This window comes from Myxocyprinus asiaticus, chromosome 23, assembly GCF_019703515.2.
Source record: "Myxocyprinus asiaticus isolate MX2 ecotype Aquarium Trade chromosome 23, UBuf_Myxa_2, whole genome shotgun sequence".
In the NCBI taxonomy this organism is placed as follows: Eukaryota; Metazoa; Chordata; class Actinopteri; order Cypriniformes; family Catostomidae; genus Myxocyprinus; species Myxocyprinus asiaticus.
In genome coordinates this window covers 24086802-24102355 of record NC_059366.1, presented here as the reverse complement: position 1 = coordinate 24102355, position 15554 = coordinate 24086802, and the positions used below count along the sequence as shown (strand labels likewise).

General features: G+C 37.5%; 1 protein-coding gene across 1 annotated transcript in view; it reads left to right on the top strand.

Annotated features, from left to right (window-relative positions):
* The first annotated feature begins 3177 nt into the window (after nt 1-3177).
* The window catches only part of LOC127414131 (DNA primase large subunit-like), an 83378-nt gene continuing 71001 nt past the window's right edge, over nt 3178-15554 (top strand). Inside the window, exons 1-7 of the mRNA XM_051651914.1 lie at nt 3178-3340; nt 3573-3724; nt 4079-4191; nt 4414-4508; nt 4889-5014; nt 9179-9269; nt 9692-9829. Coding sequence (XP_051507874.1) covers nt 3580-3724; nt 4079-4191; nt 4414-4508; nt 4889-5014; nt 9179-9269; nt 9692-9829 — 708 coding nt within the window. The 5' untranslated portion in view covers nt 3178-3340; nt 3573-3579. The remainder of the gene's footprint in view (nt 3341-3572; nt 3725-4078; nt 4192-4413; nt 4509-4888; nt 5015-9178; nt 9270-9691; nt 9830-15554) is intronic.

Genomic DNA, 15554 nt, shown 5'->3' with positions numbered 1-15554 from the left:
TAAAGGCGAGGTGTCAGGAGTTTTAAGCTCTTGTCATCGCCCACCATGCGCTCGTTCATTTGGAGTCTAAAGGCTTCCAGATGGGCAGGGTCAAGACTACTTTTGTTGATTGATCAAACTACCTTTGACCCAGTTACCATGGTTTCATTATCATTCCCTACAGTTGTTCAGACTACCCTGCCCCACTCTGTTGTTTCCCATTCTCCTCAATCTGATTTACTCCCTCTCCTGTGAGGTCTGTGTAGCGGTGAGCAGTTAGGCTTCCCCTTGACATAATTTCCCAGGACGAACAAAGGCTGTGTCCCCCTCACCTCTTAAAAGAAGTCTTTACAGAAAGCTCTTTTCCTGGCAAAATGATTCATGGTCAGCCCATATGTCCATAGCCCACAGTCCCTATTCAGAGACAGGGCTGCAGAAATTATGAATCATAGCTAAGAAAACCCCCTTAGAAACAAGACATCTGAAGAAATCTTCATGATATAGCATTGGAAAGAGCTGAAGATATTTACATTCAGTTTCACCGGTTGTCTAAATCAAAAATTTTGTTCTGTTGTGTGACAGTACTGTGACTTGCTTAAGTCAGGGAAAACAAAACAAAACAAAAAGACAAAAAATTACAATAATTAAAAACAAAAGAAAAATACACAACTTTATTTGTTATCAACAAACATAAAGCAGATTTTTTTTTTCTTTTTTTTTTCTGCTTAACAAAATGTGTCCAACTTAAAATAGCCAAATGGTTTAGGTACACAGAGAGTGGAATTCATGTTTGAATTTACTTAAGTACTTGCCATCTTTGCATAACATCCCTTATAAAAGGTCATATTTTTGTCCCCAAGAATAATAAATGTGAAGAAAATCAAATCTTCAATTGTGTACTTGACATGATGTTTAATTTAATATAGAGGCCCTACCCTGCTCCAGTTTTATGTTAAACTTATGTGTCTATTTGTCAGATTTAAATTCTGACCAGCAAAAGCTCATGCTGGTGGATATCCATGTAAATCAACATTGTTTAATTGCTTTTAATAAACAAGCTCTCAATTGCATTACAACAACATTCCCCTGTAATTATTATCTGTAGTCACCTCAACACAATACTACATCAAGATAACTTTTGATAATATTTGTATTAAGCTTATTTGCAAAGGAAATAAATACTACTGATGGATGGCCAATGGAGGGCAGTGTAAGCTGAAACACCCCTGAATGTTGGGTTTCTGCATGCTATCAAGCAACTTGCAAGAAGTAGAAGTTATTTTAACCCTCTGATCCATGATGTCCACTAGTGGACAGATATTTAAAAGTCATTTTAACCATTCAAGGTGTGATGTATACATCCATCTGAGTGATTAGCCACTTACCCATAATTCTATATAACAGTCATATTTATATATGTGTTTCTTTTTAATTCTGACAACATAAATTCAAAATGGATTACAAAAGTGATGATCCACATGTATCTCACCAAATAATAATATTGACCCTTATCTTCTATTTCAATGGAAAAATGTGTAACTCTCTCAAAATATATCATTTATATTAGAAAAATATGATTGTATTGTGGTTTAGAAGTAAAAAAAAAGTTTGTTAGTAATTTAATAATTAATGCATCAGAGGGTTAAAGTGTCACTTATAAACATATACTGATCCTTTTGCATGATAGAATGAAAATATTTGAGCAATTATAAACAATCAGCATGTGACACAATACACCATCTGAATCTTCAATAATATAAAACATGTCAGAGCAAATATGTAAAATTCTGGTACAGATCTAAAGGTGTAAAACTGCTTAAAGATCAACTAATGCTCTCAAGCAGGGGTTGCGCTTGAGAGGTGAGTTTAAGAGCACATCAGTTCCCTCAATACAAATCTGCTGAAATAAAGCATAACAGAGATTGATACAGTCAGCTGGTCTGGCTTAGTCACATGTTTAGAGAGTGCTGTGTCTGTGTGTGTGTGTGTGTTGGAAACGGATAAGGAAGTACACAAATCTCTACATTGTTTTCTCCCTTAAAATTAGATTTTGATGCAGAATGAACAATCTTGTGTATTCTTGTGTTGAAGGACTATTTTTTTCAGTACAAGACTTTGCTCTCATAATCCATAACCAAGTCATATAGAATACAGATTCAAGTGGCCTTTTTTATATTGTAGTAAATGGGCATTTGACATGAATTACTTTTGAGAAGTTGACGACGTTTGGCACGCTAGGCCAGAGCTCTTCTATCTAGAGGAGCCTACAAGGTTAGCAAATCAATGCATAACGCGGCGCTCCCAAAGACATACATTGGCTGGTACACTGGCGAAGAAACAAGAGACGTGTTTTTTTAAATGGATGTCTATGGAGTAGATGCTTCAGTATGCTGAATAAACTGCTTTTGTGAGGAAACAGCTCATCACTTAATGAGTTCACCTCCTGTATACTAGTCTTCAACATGTTTTACACTAAACAATCATTTTGTAATTAACTATATGTACAAAGATTAAATTGCTGTTTTATCCACAGTTTTCCTGAGCGGTCAGTGATTATTCTGATTGCTTGTTTTCTCTTTCTGATCTCAAGAAGCAATGTAAAAACTACCAAAACAAGGATCCAAATGGAAAACAACAACCATTTAAGTGTTAGTTGGAGTACAAATAAATTTCTGGCTCAAATTGTGCAGTTGTTGACTGTCATAGCAACATGTTAATATAATTAATTAACAAGTAAATTTTATTAACATAACTAACATAGGATCATAGCTTCATGTCATCTACACACTCGAGCGAGGGAGGCACTGTCAAATAAAAAGTCATCTCGACTCTGGGAAGAATCGGCAATTGAGCCACATGTCTTTAAAATATGTAGTACTTTAACATTACATTACCCGCTATTAAGAAAACACGCTGATGCGAGTGAAAACACTGAAGACAAAATAATGCAAATATTTGAATAACTGAACCCTTGTACCTGAGATGGAAGTTATGCAATGTTGATTGTGTGGAATTTTCTCTTGATGTTATGCAGTTTAAAGAAAAAAAGTCACGGACAATTTTACGACAGGTTGGTGTCAGTTTACGGCTCTCCCCATTAATTTGTATGGTATCCGCAAACGGTGACTTACTGTCGTAACACGCTAGTTAATCGTTACGCTCTTTCCTATCGTAAAAACGCGAAGGTTGTAAAATCGGTGTAGAAGTTCTCTGGCAAGTCACACGCCAGGAACAGCCCGTTGCAGAACATTATTGGTGCATTTTATGAGTGACGTCATATACCCGCGCTTTGTTTAGAACGTCAGCCACTTGGCGGGATTCAGGCTCCTCGGGAAGAGACATACAGCAAGTGTTTTGAGATGTGAGTTTTTATGTTTCGTTATGATTTACATGACATAGATGTTTAATTTTCATAAAGTCGTCTGATATTGTTTAGCCAGCAAGTACTTAGCGTTAAAGACACACTCTTAGTAGGACGTTGACCCGTGACAGAAAGCATCGAGAAAGATCAGATCAAGAAGAATATTTAACAAGTTCACACATATTTCAGAGGTTTTAGTAAACTATCTGTTCAAACTCTGTTTTTTGTCTAGAATCACAATGCAGTTTTCAGGCAGAAGAAAGAAGCTGATTGGAAGCTCACAGAATGATCTCTACGATCACTGTCCTCAGTTCTATGGACAGCCTCCCCTGGAGAACATCTCGCTCATTGAGTTTGAAACCTTTGCAGTGGAAAGGTTGAAATGTAAGAAATGTGCATGGGTCAAGTGTATTGTAAGAGTGTCACTGTGATGTCTTACCAACCAAGTAACACGTGTTCCTGGATCAACGTCTTTTGTTACCCAAGAATAACATTCCTGTTAAAGAAACATAGTCCTTATTGTAATCTACCCCTAAAATCAAAGGGAAATTATAGCCGCTGTGCCTTGCTCTAACATTAACCCTAAACCTAACCCTAAAATCTAATTGGTTTATAAGAATGTTGTTCCAGGACCAACAGCGATGTTGAACGCTGAACATGTGCTACTTAGAGAAATCAAGAGCTTGTGTCTGTTGATTTATTATCTATTTATAACATATAGTTGTGTGCTTTCCCCAGTGCTCAAGGCTGTGGAAAACCTTGGAGTGAGCTATGTGAAAAATTCCGAGCAATACACCAGGAAATTGAATGCTGAATTTTCCAGACTGAACTTCCCACTCAGAACGGAATTGGTGAGTACATACTCTTCAATTACACTTTTAAACTTAGATGGTCAGTGATGGATATCATCACAGGGTTGAAAAAACTGAAGAAAAACTGAGGAAAGTGTGAATGGCCTCAGATGGATTATCAGAGAGTTTTCATGAACTCTTTGGACACTTTTGTTAGTTTAATATGTATGAGTGTACTTCATATGTGTTTGATATCATCAACAATCTCTCCTTATAACCTAGGATGACCGCAGGGTTCAAGGAGGGCCATCTGAATATGAGAAACGAAGGAAAGATCATATCTCCCATTTTATTCTACGCTTGGCATACTGCCAGACGTAAGTATTATGTGCAATTTGGTGTATACTCCTACAGTCTAATTAAACCAGTGAGATTAACATGAATGACTGTTATCTGCTGAAATTGTGAAGATTTACTTAGCAATGAATCTATACCACTTCTGTAACTTTAATTATTCGGAAATGAGTCTATTTTGTGGTATATGTTTATGCAACATATAGGCTTCGAGGTGGAAGAGTTAACACTTGGAGGGGTTTGCTCTTAATTCAGATTTAAGTTAATTCATAGGCCCATTTTTAATACCCAGTACCCTGGCAGTCAGTTATGACAAAATTGTTTCTCTGTATTTGTTGTGCTGATCAGGTATAAGTTAGGTTGTGAAGTGTAATCAAACCACACACATTTTATTTCCTTTTAGAGAGGACCTCAGGCGATGGTTTATCCAACAGGAAATGGATCTTTTCCGTTACCGGTTTGGCTGCCTTTCTTCAAAGCACAAGACTGACTTTTTGCATAAAAATAATTTGAAGTATGAGATGGTAAGGTCATTTTTTTTTTTTTATTAATTTCACTGTTGAAACCCACTTAATTTCCTTGCCTTTGTTACCAGAATACATTTAATTATTTTAGATGACAAAACTAGAAAGCTAAAATAATTGACATTACTCACATTATGTATTACTTCAGTAAAAGTATATCAAAGCTTTTTTTCTGCCATTGTCAGAATTGTCTATTTTTACAGATTCTGTTATATACAGTTGAAATCAGAAGTTTACATACACTTAGGTTGAAGTCATTAGAACTCATTTTTTAACCACTCCACAGATTTCATATTAGCAAAATATAGTTTTGGCAAGTCATTTCGGACATCTACTTTGTGCATGACACAAGTACATTTGCCAACTATTTTTTACAGACAGATTGTTTCACTTTTATTTGACCCACTGGAATTGTAATATAGTCAGAAGTTTACATACACTAAGTTAACTGTGCCTTTAAACAACTTGGAGAATTCCAGAAAATAATGGCAAGCATTTAGACAATTAGCTTCTGATAGGAGGTGTACTGAATTGGAGGTGTACCTGTGGATGTATTTTAAGGCCTACCTTCAAACTCAGTGCCTCTTTACGTTTAAGTTTAATTGTCTTACATCATGGGAAAATAAAAAGAAATCAGCCAAAATCTCAGGAAAATACCTGTGGACCTCAACAAGTCTGGTTCATCCTTGGGAGCAATTTCCAAATGCCTGAAGGTACCACGTTCATCTGTACAATCAATAGTATGCAAGTATAAACACCATGGGACCACGCAACCATCATACCGCTCAGGAAGGAGACGCATTCTGTCTCCTAGAGGTGAACGTAGTTTGGTGCGAAAAGTGTAAATCAATCCCAGAACAACAGCAAAGGACCTTGTGAAGATGCCGGAGGAAACAGGTAGACAAGTATCTATATCCACAGTAAAACGAGTCCTACATCGACATAACCTGAAAGGCTGCTCAGCAAGGAAGAAGCCACTGCTCCAAAACCGCCATAAAATAGCCAGACAAAGATCCTCTGGTTTGAAATGTTTGGCTATAATGACCATTGTTATGTTTGGAGGGAAAAGTGTGAGGCTCGCAAGCCGAAGAACACCATCCCAACCTTGAAGCATGGGGGTGGCAGCATCATGTTGTGGGGGTGCTTTGCTGCAGGAGGGACTGGTGCACTTCACAAAATAGATGGCATCATGAGGAAGGAAAATTATGTGGATATATTGAAGCAGCATCTCAAGACTTCAGCCAGGAAGTTAAAGCTCAGTCACAAATGGGTCTTCCAAATGGACAATGACCTCCAAAGTCATTGGCAAAACTCCAAGGCAAAATGGCTTAAGGACAACAAAGTCAAGGTATTGGAGTGGCCATCACAAAGCCCTGACCTCAATCTGATAGAAAATTTGTGGGCAGAACTGAAAAAGCGTGTGTGAGCAAGGAGGCCTACAAACCTGACTCAGTTACACAAGTTCTGTCTGGAGGAATGGGCCAAAATTCCAGCAACTTATTGTGTGAAGCTTGTGGAAGGCTACTCAAAACATTTGACCCAAGTTAAACAATTTAAAGGCAATGCTACCAAATACTAACAACATGTATGTAAACTTCTGACTCACTGGGAATGTGATGAAAGAAATAAAAGCTAAAATAAATCATTCTCTCTACTATTATTCTAACATTTCACATTCTTAAAATAAATTAGTGATCCTAACTGACCTAAGACAGGGAATTACGATCCTATGATTAAATGTCAGGAATTGTGAAAAACTGAGTTTAAATGTATTTGGCTAAGGTGTATGTAAACTTCTGACTTCAACTGTATATACATACAGTGTATATATATTTTTTATCTGCAGGTATTATCTTCTGTCCTAGTCAAATTCAAAACCCTTGCAATGAGTGTCTAATTTCTGTTTATAGGATTGTTTCAATTGCCACTTTGGCATTACAAATAAAAAAAAAAAAGTGTTCTCCATCCTGCTTCTGTCAAATCTTTCTGTCTTTAGTTCGCTGTCTTTAAAAATTAAACCGGTAATGTTCAGTACTAAAGCTTTGATTTCACTCTTTATTTCCTATTTGATTATTTCCTCCAGCATGAATCTGGCACTTAAGAAATGTACAGGGCCCAGTCTGTGTTAAAATTGTGTTTTTTCTTTTACAGTCCTGTAGGGGGCAGTTGTTGCCCACTCAAAACACTGCTCCTCTTGTTCAGTTTCACTCTTTGAACAATTCTAATATTTTTAGAACTGTGCTGGAGCGCCTGTTTTTTTTTTCTTGCACTCCTACCTGCAGCATATAAATCCTAATATCTTTAAGTATGGGATCAAAATCCCGTCAAAAGTATTGTGGTCACGGATCCAAAAATAATAAGCGTGAATCAAAATAATAAGCGTTTTGCGCACCCATTGGTGCACTAGTTCTTAATCGACAGCTCCTCCTCTAGCCAGTCATTCGAAGAGGGTATGTGCCATCACTCCAATGCGACTCCGACGGCTACTGCTCAATCGCACGATGGTAGATAAAGATGGATAACCGTTAGTTGGCAAATCCTGGACAATCACAGGTAATTGAATATAACTATATTATTTGTGGTTGATAGAACGCAGCTTGTGTCTGTTTTGAGTATTTTCTGCCAGCTCTAGGAAACAATGTGTTGTCCAAATATTTGAGATGTGTTTACAGTATATAAAGTTGATGTATCTTTGTGTAAATTTAATAGGCTACTCTTGTTTGGGTGAGGCACAAAGAGCCTGCAAAGCAACATACAAGTATTTCCTGACATAAGATAATAATTATAACACCAAGGCCTATTACAATACTGATGAATATAGAAATGCTTACATATAATTGGACTTTTTTTTATAAATTATATCAAAAATCTAAAAGGTTTGCATAATTGCTGACACCTACATGCACACTTTGGAGTTGGTTGTATGCTTGTAAGTCATTTGCTTCAATTGTTAATAAAGTTGTATACTCTGTTATGGAAATGTTTTGGATAAGTAAGCTTCAGTGTTGCTGTATCTTTAGAGACGGTCCCTAAATTTGCGACTATTTGTGAATAAAGAATGTCCAACATCAAGCCAACTTTATTGAATTATTTATTGACGTGGGGAGGCTTGGTCACTTGTTTCTGATTTTGCTGCAGTATCGTGGAAAAAGAAACTACATGTAGCCATGCCAACGATGCCAACGAAGGATCAGTATAAAACGGCACATTCAGCAGCATGGAAAAGTGGATCAAGTTGGGTTCTGAACTCGTGACTACATTGGTACTGCTAGTAAAAACATGCATCAAACATCCACACCAACCCAGCCTTGTTTTTTTTTTTAGATGCAGCCAATAACCTACAAACAAGGAAGTCTTAAATATTGCCTAAACTTAAGACTCTGTTAACTAAATTAATGTGACTCGATACATGTGTTAACGGACTATGATAATGTCCTACTCGGATAACACATTGTTTCCTAGAGCTGGCAGAAAATACTCAAAACAGACACAAGCAGCGTATCTATCAACCGCAAATAATTTAGTTGTGTTCAATTACCTGTGATTGTCCAGGATTTGCCAACTGACGTTTATCCATCGTCATCTACCATCGTGCGATTGAGCAGTAGCCGTCGGAGTCGCATTGGAGTGATTGGCTAGAGGAGGTTTTGGAAAACTAAGTGCAGAACTTGGAAACAAAAGCAAAGAAAAATACAGCGTAAGTGTAGAAAAAAATGAAAATATGAGGAAAATTGTCAGGGCACAAAAAAACAGTAATATAACCAAGGAAACCTTTTGTTTGCAATTCTGATGACTTTGCTTTAATGTTTTGTTTTTTTGTTTATTTTTTTTTTTTTGTTTTTTTTGCAGCATATTTTAAAACTTTATATATTTTGGTTCATGCTTGTTATTTTTTTTGATCTGCACTAAATATTTTGACCTACACTTTTTTCTTATTTTTGCACTTATTATTTTTTGATTCACGCTTATTTTGATTCACGCTTATTATTTTTGTATCCGTGACTCAAATACTACATTATATATTTTGTCTTAATCTTTTTATGTGGTTATTCATAGAATTGGCTGTTTTTCTTTGAAGCACATCTGTCTGCAGATTTTGGTGACAATTGTTTTGTTTTCTCCAAATGTTTCCCCTGCAAATGTTCTTTTCTTTCCAATTCACAGGTAAGTGTAGAGGAAAAGAAAAACCTCCGAGACAAGCTCATCAACTCAAGTTATGGTTTGAGTGGAATCACAGTGGAAGAATATGATTTCTACAAAGTAAGTTGGTGTAGACATATTTTAATATTTATAATAATGATAAACAATTATGAAATACTGTTTAATGCTGTTTACTGGGATCTTCGATAAGGCCAAAAAAGAAAAATACAATACAATGGAAATGTAGACATTCATTTCAAATCACGAAAGATTTAAAGTTAAATTTACAGTGCGCCAAGTAATAGTTTATAATGCACTTTTAATCTTAAAGATGTGGGTTAAAAGCATTTGTCTTAACCAGAGTGATATGTTATTAACTTTTTTTTTATAACCTCCTTGTGATGTTTTTGGTACTTTAACTAGACATAAGCTCTAACATTTTTATCTGTGAGCAGTAGATGGTTACAGATATAGGCCTGCCTATACTAATACAGTGTAGACAACTTAAAACTTGTCCTAATTATTATTTTTCGGTGGCTAAGGTCCCATTTCAGGATGCCCTTGATTTAGTGCGGTCCAGGAAAGTGTACTTGCTGGCGGGCATTGCCTATATTCCCCACCAGGAGATTGTGACGATTGTTCTAAATGACTACCGCACAAGACTGTCCAAAGCACTTGCAGTAAGTAACTTACTATTATTGACAGTTATTGAGAGTTTCTAAAAGGTTATATAGATTGCACATGAATTTTATGAATTTGGCCAGTTACATAGATCAATTCATTTTTAATTTGAACTCATTAAATTTGTTTTTTTTTTTAACTACTTTTAATCTCATGCATGTCTTCAAGGGATAGTTCACCCAAAAATGAAAATTCTCTCATGATTTACTCACTCCAGTGGCGGTTCTAGCTTGTATGGTGCCTTGGGGGCTATATGTACGAATCACCAAAAACACAAGAAGAAGAATGAGAAAGTGAAAGTAAATTGAAGATTGACTGAGCAAGGAGGAGAATTTATAGTAAAAAACAGGACTTGAATATTGATCTGTTTCTCACCCACAACTATCATATTGCTTCTGAAGATATGGATTTATCCACCAGAGTCATCTGGAATACTTTTATGTTGCCTTTATGTGTGATTTTGGAACTTAACATTTTTGGCACCCATTCACTTGCATTGTATGGACCTACAGAGCTAAAATATTCTTCTAAAAATCTTTGTGTTCAGCATATGAAAGAAAGTTTTCCACATCTGGGATGGTATAAGGGTGAGTAAATGATGAGAGAATTTTCATTTTTGGGTGAACCATTCCTTTAAAAACCATGATGGTACAGGAGTCTTCGGCAGATCCTTGCCTTTTTATGTTTACTGTTCCATTTAACAAAATCAGCAGGCACTTTATAGTAAAAGTAATTTTAAATCAGTGATTTATTTATTTGATTTTGAGCATTTTTTCAGTTCAAACTATTGCCCCATTTACACCTGGTATTAACATCTTGGGTGATTCAATCACAAGTGATAAATACAGGTGTCTGCAAAATACATTGAGAAATGGTCAGGGACACATAGACATTTTTAGAGACTAAACACTTATGCTTTCTGTTTTAACTTAACCGGCTAGGTGCAGCTTTAAAAGTAAACAATAAGCCATTCTATACATTTGGAAAAACATATACAGTACGTGCAAAATAATTCAGAGTGTTTTATACCTGTAAAACCGACATCAACATGCAATGACACACTGACATATTACAGTAAGTGAAATCAGAGAACCTCTCCTTGACAAAATCAGATCACAAGTGATCATTTTGGAAGCTTGTTGAAGCCAGGTGTAAATAGCAACCTGTGGTGACCACTTAAGATCAAATGACCTGAGACAGATGCTGTTAGCAGTATTATTTGACTTTGAATGAAGTCAGTTTGGGTGTTAATTCATACCAGATTTTAAATGTTTTCAGATTTAGTGAAAATCCAAAGAGATTCAAAGAGTCCTTATTTTTGGAGGTTTGGAGGGGTTTATTGTGAGTTCCAAAAACAGAGCTAGAGGAGATAGGGGAGCTGCATTAAAGAGGCCCTATTATGCTTTTTGGATTTGACCTTTCCTTTAGTGTGTAATAAAGCTGTTTGTGTATGTAAAAGGTCTGCAAAGTTACAAAGTCCACGCCAAAGGGAGTTACTCTTTCCCACAGAAAACACTGCTCCAGAACTGCCTGAAACACCTGGTTTGCAGTCCAGCCATTACTTCGTGCATAGCTATGTCCCTGCGTAACACATTTGCATAATGACCGCCCTCAGGAATGCGTTGCTCAGGAAGCCTTGGGACCTGAAACTCGGTTATGGTAAGGGGCGTTACATTTCCGACACACGCTCTAAGCAGTTGACCAATCACAACAGACTGGGCCAGCTGACCAATCAGAGCAGACTGGGCTTTTCAGAAAGGGGGGATTTAAAGAGATAGGAGCTACAACAGAGTGTTTCAGACAGAGGGTAAAAATAGGTGCTGCTACAAAGTACATTATGAGAAAAATAATGTGTGTGAACATGAAAGCATGAAAACCTATTCTAGTAGACCCCCAAAATATAATTAGGAACCTGTAAATGAGCATAATATGGGCTCTTTAAGGGGGTGTTGGATGACTAGAAAGGTAAACTGATCCAGAGGTTAGAGCAGTTATGAGAATGCTTTTTAAATGTGTGTAGAAGAGTGGCGTCACAGATGATAGTTTGGAGAGGCTGAGCTTGGAGTGCTTGATGGCACATCCTAAAGTCATGGGTCATTTCCAACTTCAGTCTGAAATTAAAAGGCGTCTGGGAGACAGAGGAGGTCACGGGGAGGGTTGTTGGTCAGGAAATCAAAAGCAGGTTTTTTGTTCGCTCCGGCCGAGATTGCTCTACGCTCTGTGGAGGCGTCTCAATTTTTCCCAGCCCTGCCAAATGGCAGTAAAATGTGCTTCCTTGCGATAGGCTATCATCCATTGAGAAACGTTTGTTATGATTCTATTCTTGTATTCATGCCATTGAGTTTCTCTGCTTGCATCATATTTATAACAAATGTAAATGTAATGTGTGTCAGGAGATTCCCAGCAGATGGCGCATTGAGAGACTTTCATGTTTGATGCCAGGCATGAGCTTTGCTGCTTCCTTTTTGTCTTTGATCAGCTGCACAAGCACAAATTTGAAAGAATATACAGATTCAAACAGGGCCTAGGGTCTTTTGAAGAGGCTAATATTTATTAGTTGCACAACTGTTGTCAAAATGTTAAATTGATATCTTTAAATATAAATATAGCATTTTAGGTAGAGTTCTAAACCATATGTTTGATAAAATGTTGGTCAGATGCACAGAAATTGTAGTTATTGCGAAGACTGAAATGGTATTCTTGGAGTATTTACTTTAGTGCAGATTCAAAGGTTTGGTCATGTTTTAATATAAGCTTAAAATTGGTTTTCAAAAATACCTTCACTGAACAAAAGACCTTTTTTTTTTTTTTTACCAGTATAACAGCTCGATTGCGAGTGTGCAGTTGCTTAATTTATGCAACATTTCTGAAACAAGAAGTCAATATTGAGTAACACATTCTGACACTATTGCTAGTTATTTTGTCTGTTATTGGTCTGCTAACAAAAATAGTTTCAAACGCAGCCAGAGCAGGTTCAACTGCTGCGTGTCGCTGAGAAATGCACAGACCTTTTTGGAACACTGCAAACATAATTAGAGTAATACAAATGGTGTCTATAATAAATATCAGCACTTTTGGAACACTGCTTGTCCAATCAGACCAGATGACTGGAACTATACTTTGTACAATACAGTATGGCATGTTGGTGGATTTATATTGGATGTTTTTTTATTCATGGAACAGCCTATAATTCTATGGAGGGGCATCTACCAAGTTTTTGGTGGCAACTGCATTGTGCTATAGAGGAAAAAGCAGTTTAAAAGATCTATGGTCCATCAAGATTTTGCTGAGCTTTAGATTACCCATTATCTAATGTTATTTATTTATTAAATAAGTGTGGTGTCATCCATTCTGTGGAACGGTGTGTTAGCTTTTAGGATAATAACTGCCTGTTTGTCAGCTTCACTTCATTAATATCCAAAATTCAGATGAGAGATTCTGTGAAGGTAAACAAAGCAGCAGCAGGTTTAATTGCAGCTATAACTGGCAAAATTAAAATGTGCACAGGATATGGGGAACAATAATAAATCGGGCAGCTTTGTGAACTCAGATTACTTAACAACATTAGTCTGCCCAGCTTGGGTTTAATTGGGCATTTTAATTGAAACTGGGGAGCGGTTGTGTTCAGTTGATCACTGGTAAGTGGAGGAAAGACAGGCTTTGTTCATTTGGTGCTGGCATGTAGTCTGCATACATTTCCACGTCTTCTGGGATTGAACACTCTTTGTGTTAGTTAGGGGATAGGGAGTGTACAAATAGTTCATGACTAGTGAACTCATCGGCTTGTTTCGGGTTCACTTGACCATTAGACATGTTTCTTAGGGGGCATTAACACAAGATGCCTTGCATTAAAACATCTCTAAATGGAGCACAGCAGAACAGGGCAGAAAGCAGGGCAGTCCAGACACATTTTTAGAAAACTGGACTTGTTTTAAAAACATAATGGTCAAACAGTGCACAATACAATGGCCAAAATGTCTGTCTGAATGTGTATGGCCAGCCCTATGCAAAACTTTGCACTATGTGACTAAATTATCAAAATCAAATCACTTTTATTGTCACACAACCATATACACAAGTGCAGTAGTGGGTGAAAGTCTTGGGTGCAGTTCCGAGCAACATGGCAGTCATGACAGTAATGAGACATATACCAATTTACAATAAACATCAGATTTACACATCACAATTTACATATGTAATATACACATAATTACAATGCAATATACAAATAATAATATACAATGTACAGTATACAATACACACAATATAGAATACACATACACATACACACAATATAGAATACACAGTATACAATAAAAATAGTACATATAAAATATATAGTAGGTTGTATTGTACTGTATTGACATTCAGGCTGTCGGTTGATAGTCAGTTGCCAGTGTGTTGTTAAGAGAGAACATAATTTATGACAGTCTAGTGTGAGATAATAAGATTAATAAAGTGCAGTGCTGATGTATATTGATCGTGAGAGATCAAGAGTTCAAAAGTCTGATTGCTTGGGGGAAGAAGCTGTCATAAAGTTGGCTGGTGCGTGTCCTGATGCCGCGATACCGCCTGCCTGATGGTAGCAGTGAGAGCAGCCCATGGCTCAGGTGGCTGAAGACTCTGATAATCCTCCGAGCTTTTTTCACACACCGCCTGGTATATATGTCCTGGAGGGAGGGAAGCTCACCTCCAATGATGTGTCTGGCAGTTCGCACCACCCTTTGCAGGGCTTTGCGGTTGAGGGCAGTGCTATTGCCGTACCATGCAGTGATGCAGCCAGTCAGGATGCTCTCTACAGTGCTGGTGTAGAACCATGTGAGGATGTGGCGGTTCATTCCAAACTTCCTCAGCCGTCTCAGGAAGAAGAGGCGCTGATGAGCCGCCTTCACAAGGACCTCAGTGTGGACGGACCATGTAAGTTCCTCGGTGATGTGGACACTGAGGAACTTGAAGCTGCTGACTCTCTCCACTGGTGCTCCATTGATGGTGATGGGACTGTGTTCTCTGTCTTTTCTCCCTGAAGTCCACCACAAGCTCCTTTGTCTTGCTGACGTTGAGGGAGAGGTTGTGCTCCTGACACCAGCATGTCAGAGTGTGCATCTCCTCTCTGTAGGCCGTTTCATCATTGTCAGTGATCAGACCTACCACCGTCGTATCATCGGCAAACTTGATGGCATTGGAGCTATGTGTTGCCACATAGTCGTGTGTACAGGGATTACAGGAGTGGGCTGAGAACACAGCCCTGTGGGGCTCCAGGGTTGAGGGTCAGTGATGAGATGATGCTGCCCATTCTAACCACCTGGCGTCTGCTTGACAGGAAGTCCAGGATCCAGCTGCACAGCGAGCTGTTTAAGCCCAGAGCCCGGAGTTTCACATCAAGCTTGGAGGGCACTATGGTGTTGAATGCTGAGCTGTAGTCTACAAACAGCATTCTCACATATGTGTTCCTTTTTTCCAGCACCTTTTCCGAGAGGGTTTTACCGTGCAAACTGACTAATGGCAAGATTTAAGAAAAAAATTGAGATAAACTTGTTAACAAGTGTGTCCCATCCCTTTATTATTATTATTATTATTATTATTATTATTATTTTGTCAGTTTTTATTTGGATGTATGTAGATCAGTACAGTATTGTGTTTGCTGTACTGAGTTTTGTGTCAGCAACAGTTGAATGTTCCTTGGTTGCTAACTGTGTATATTACAAATGGCAGAAAAAGATGGAT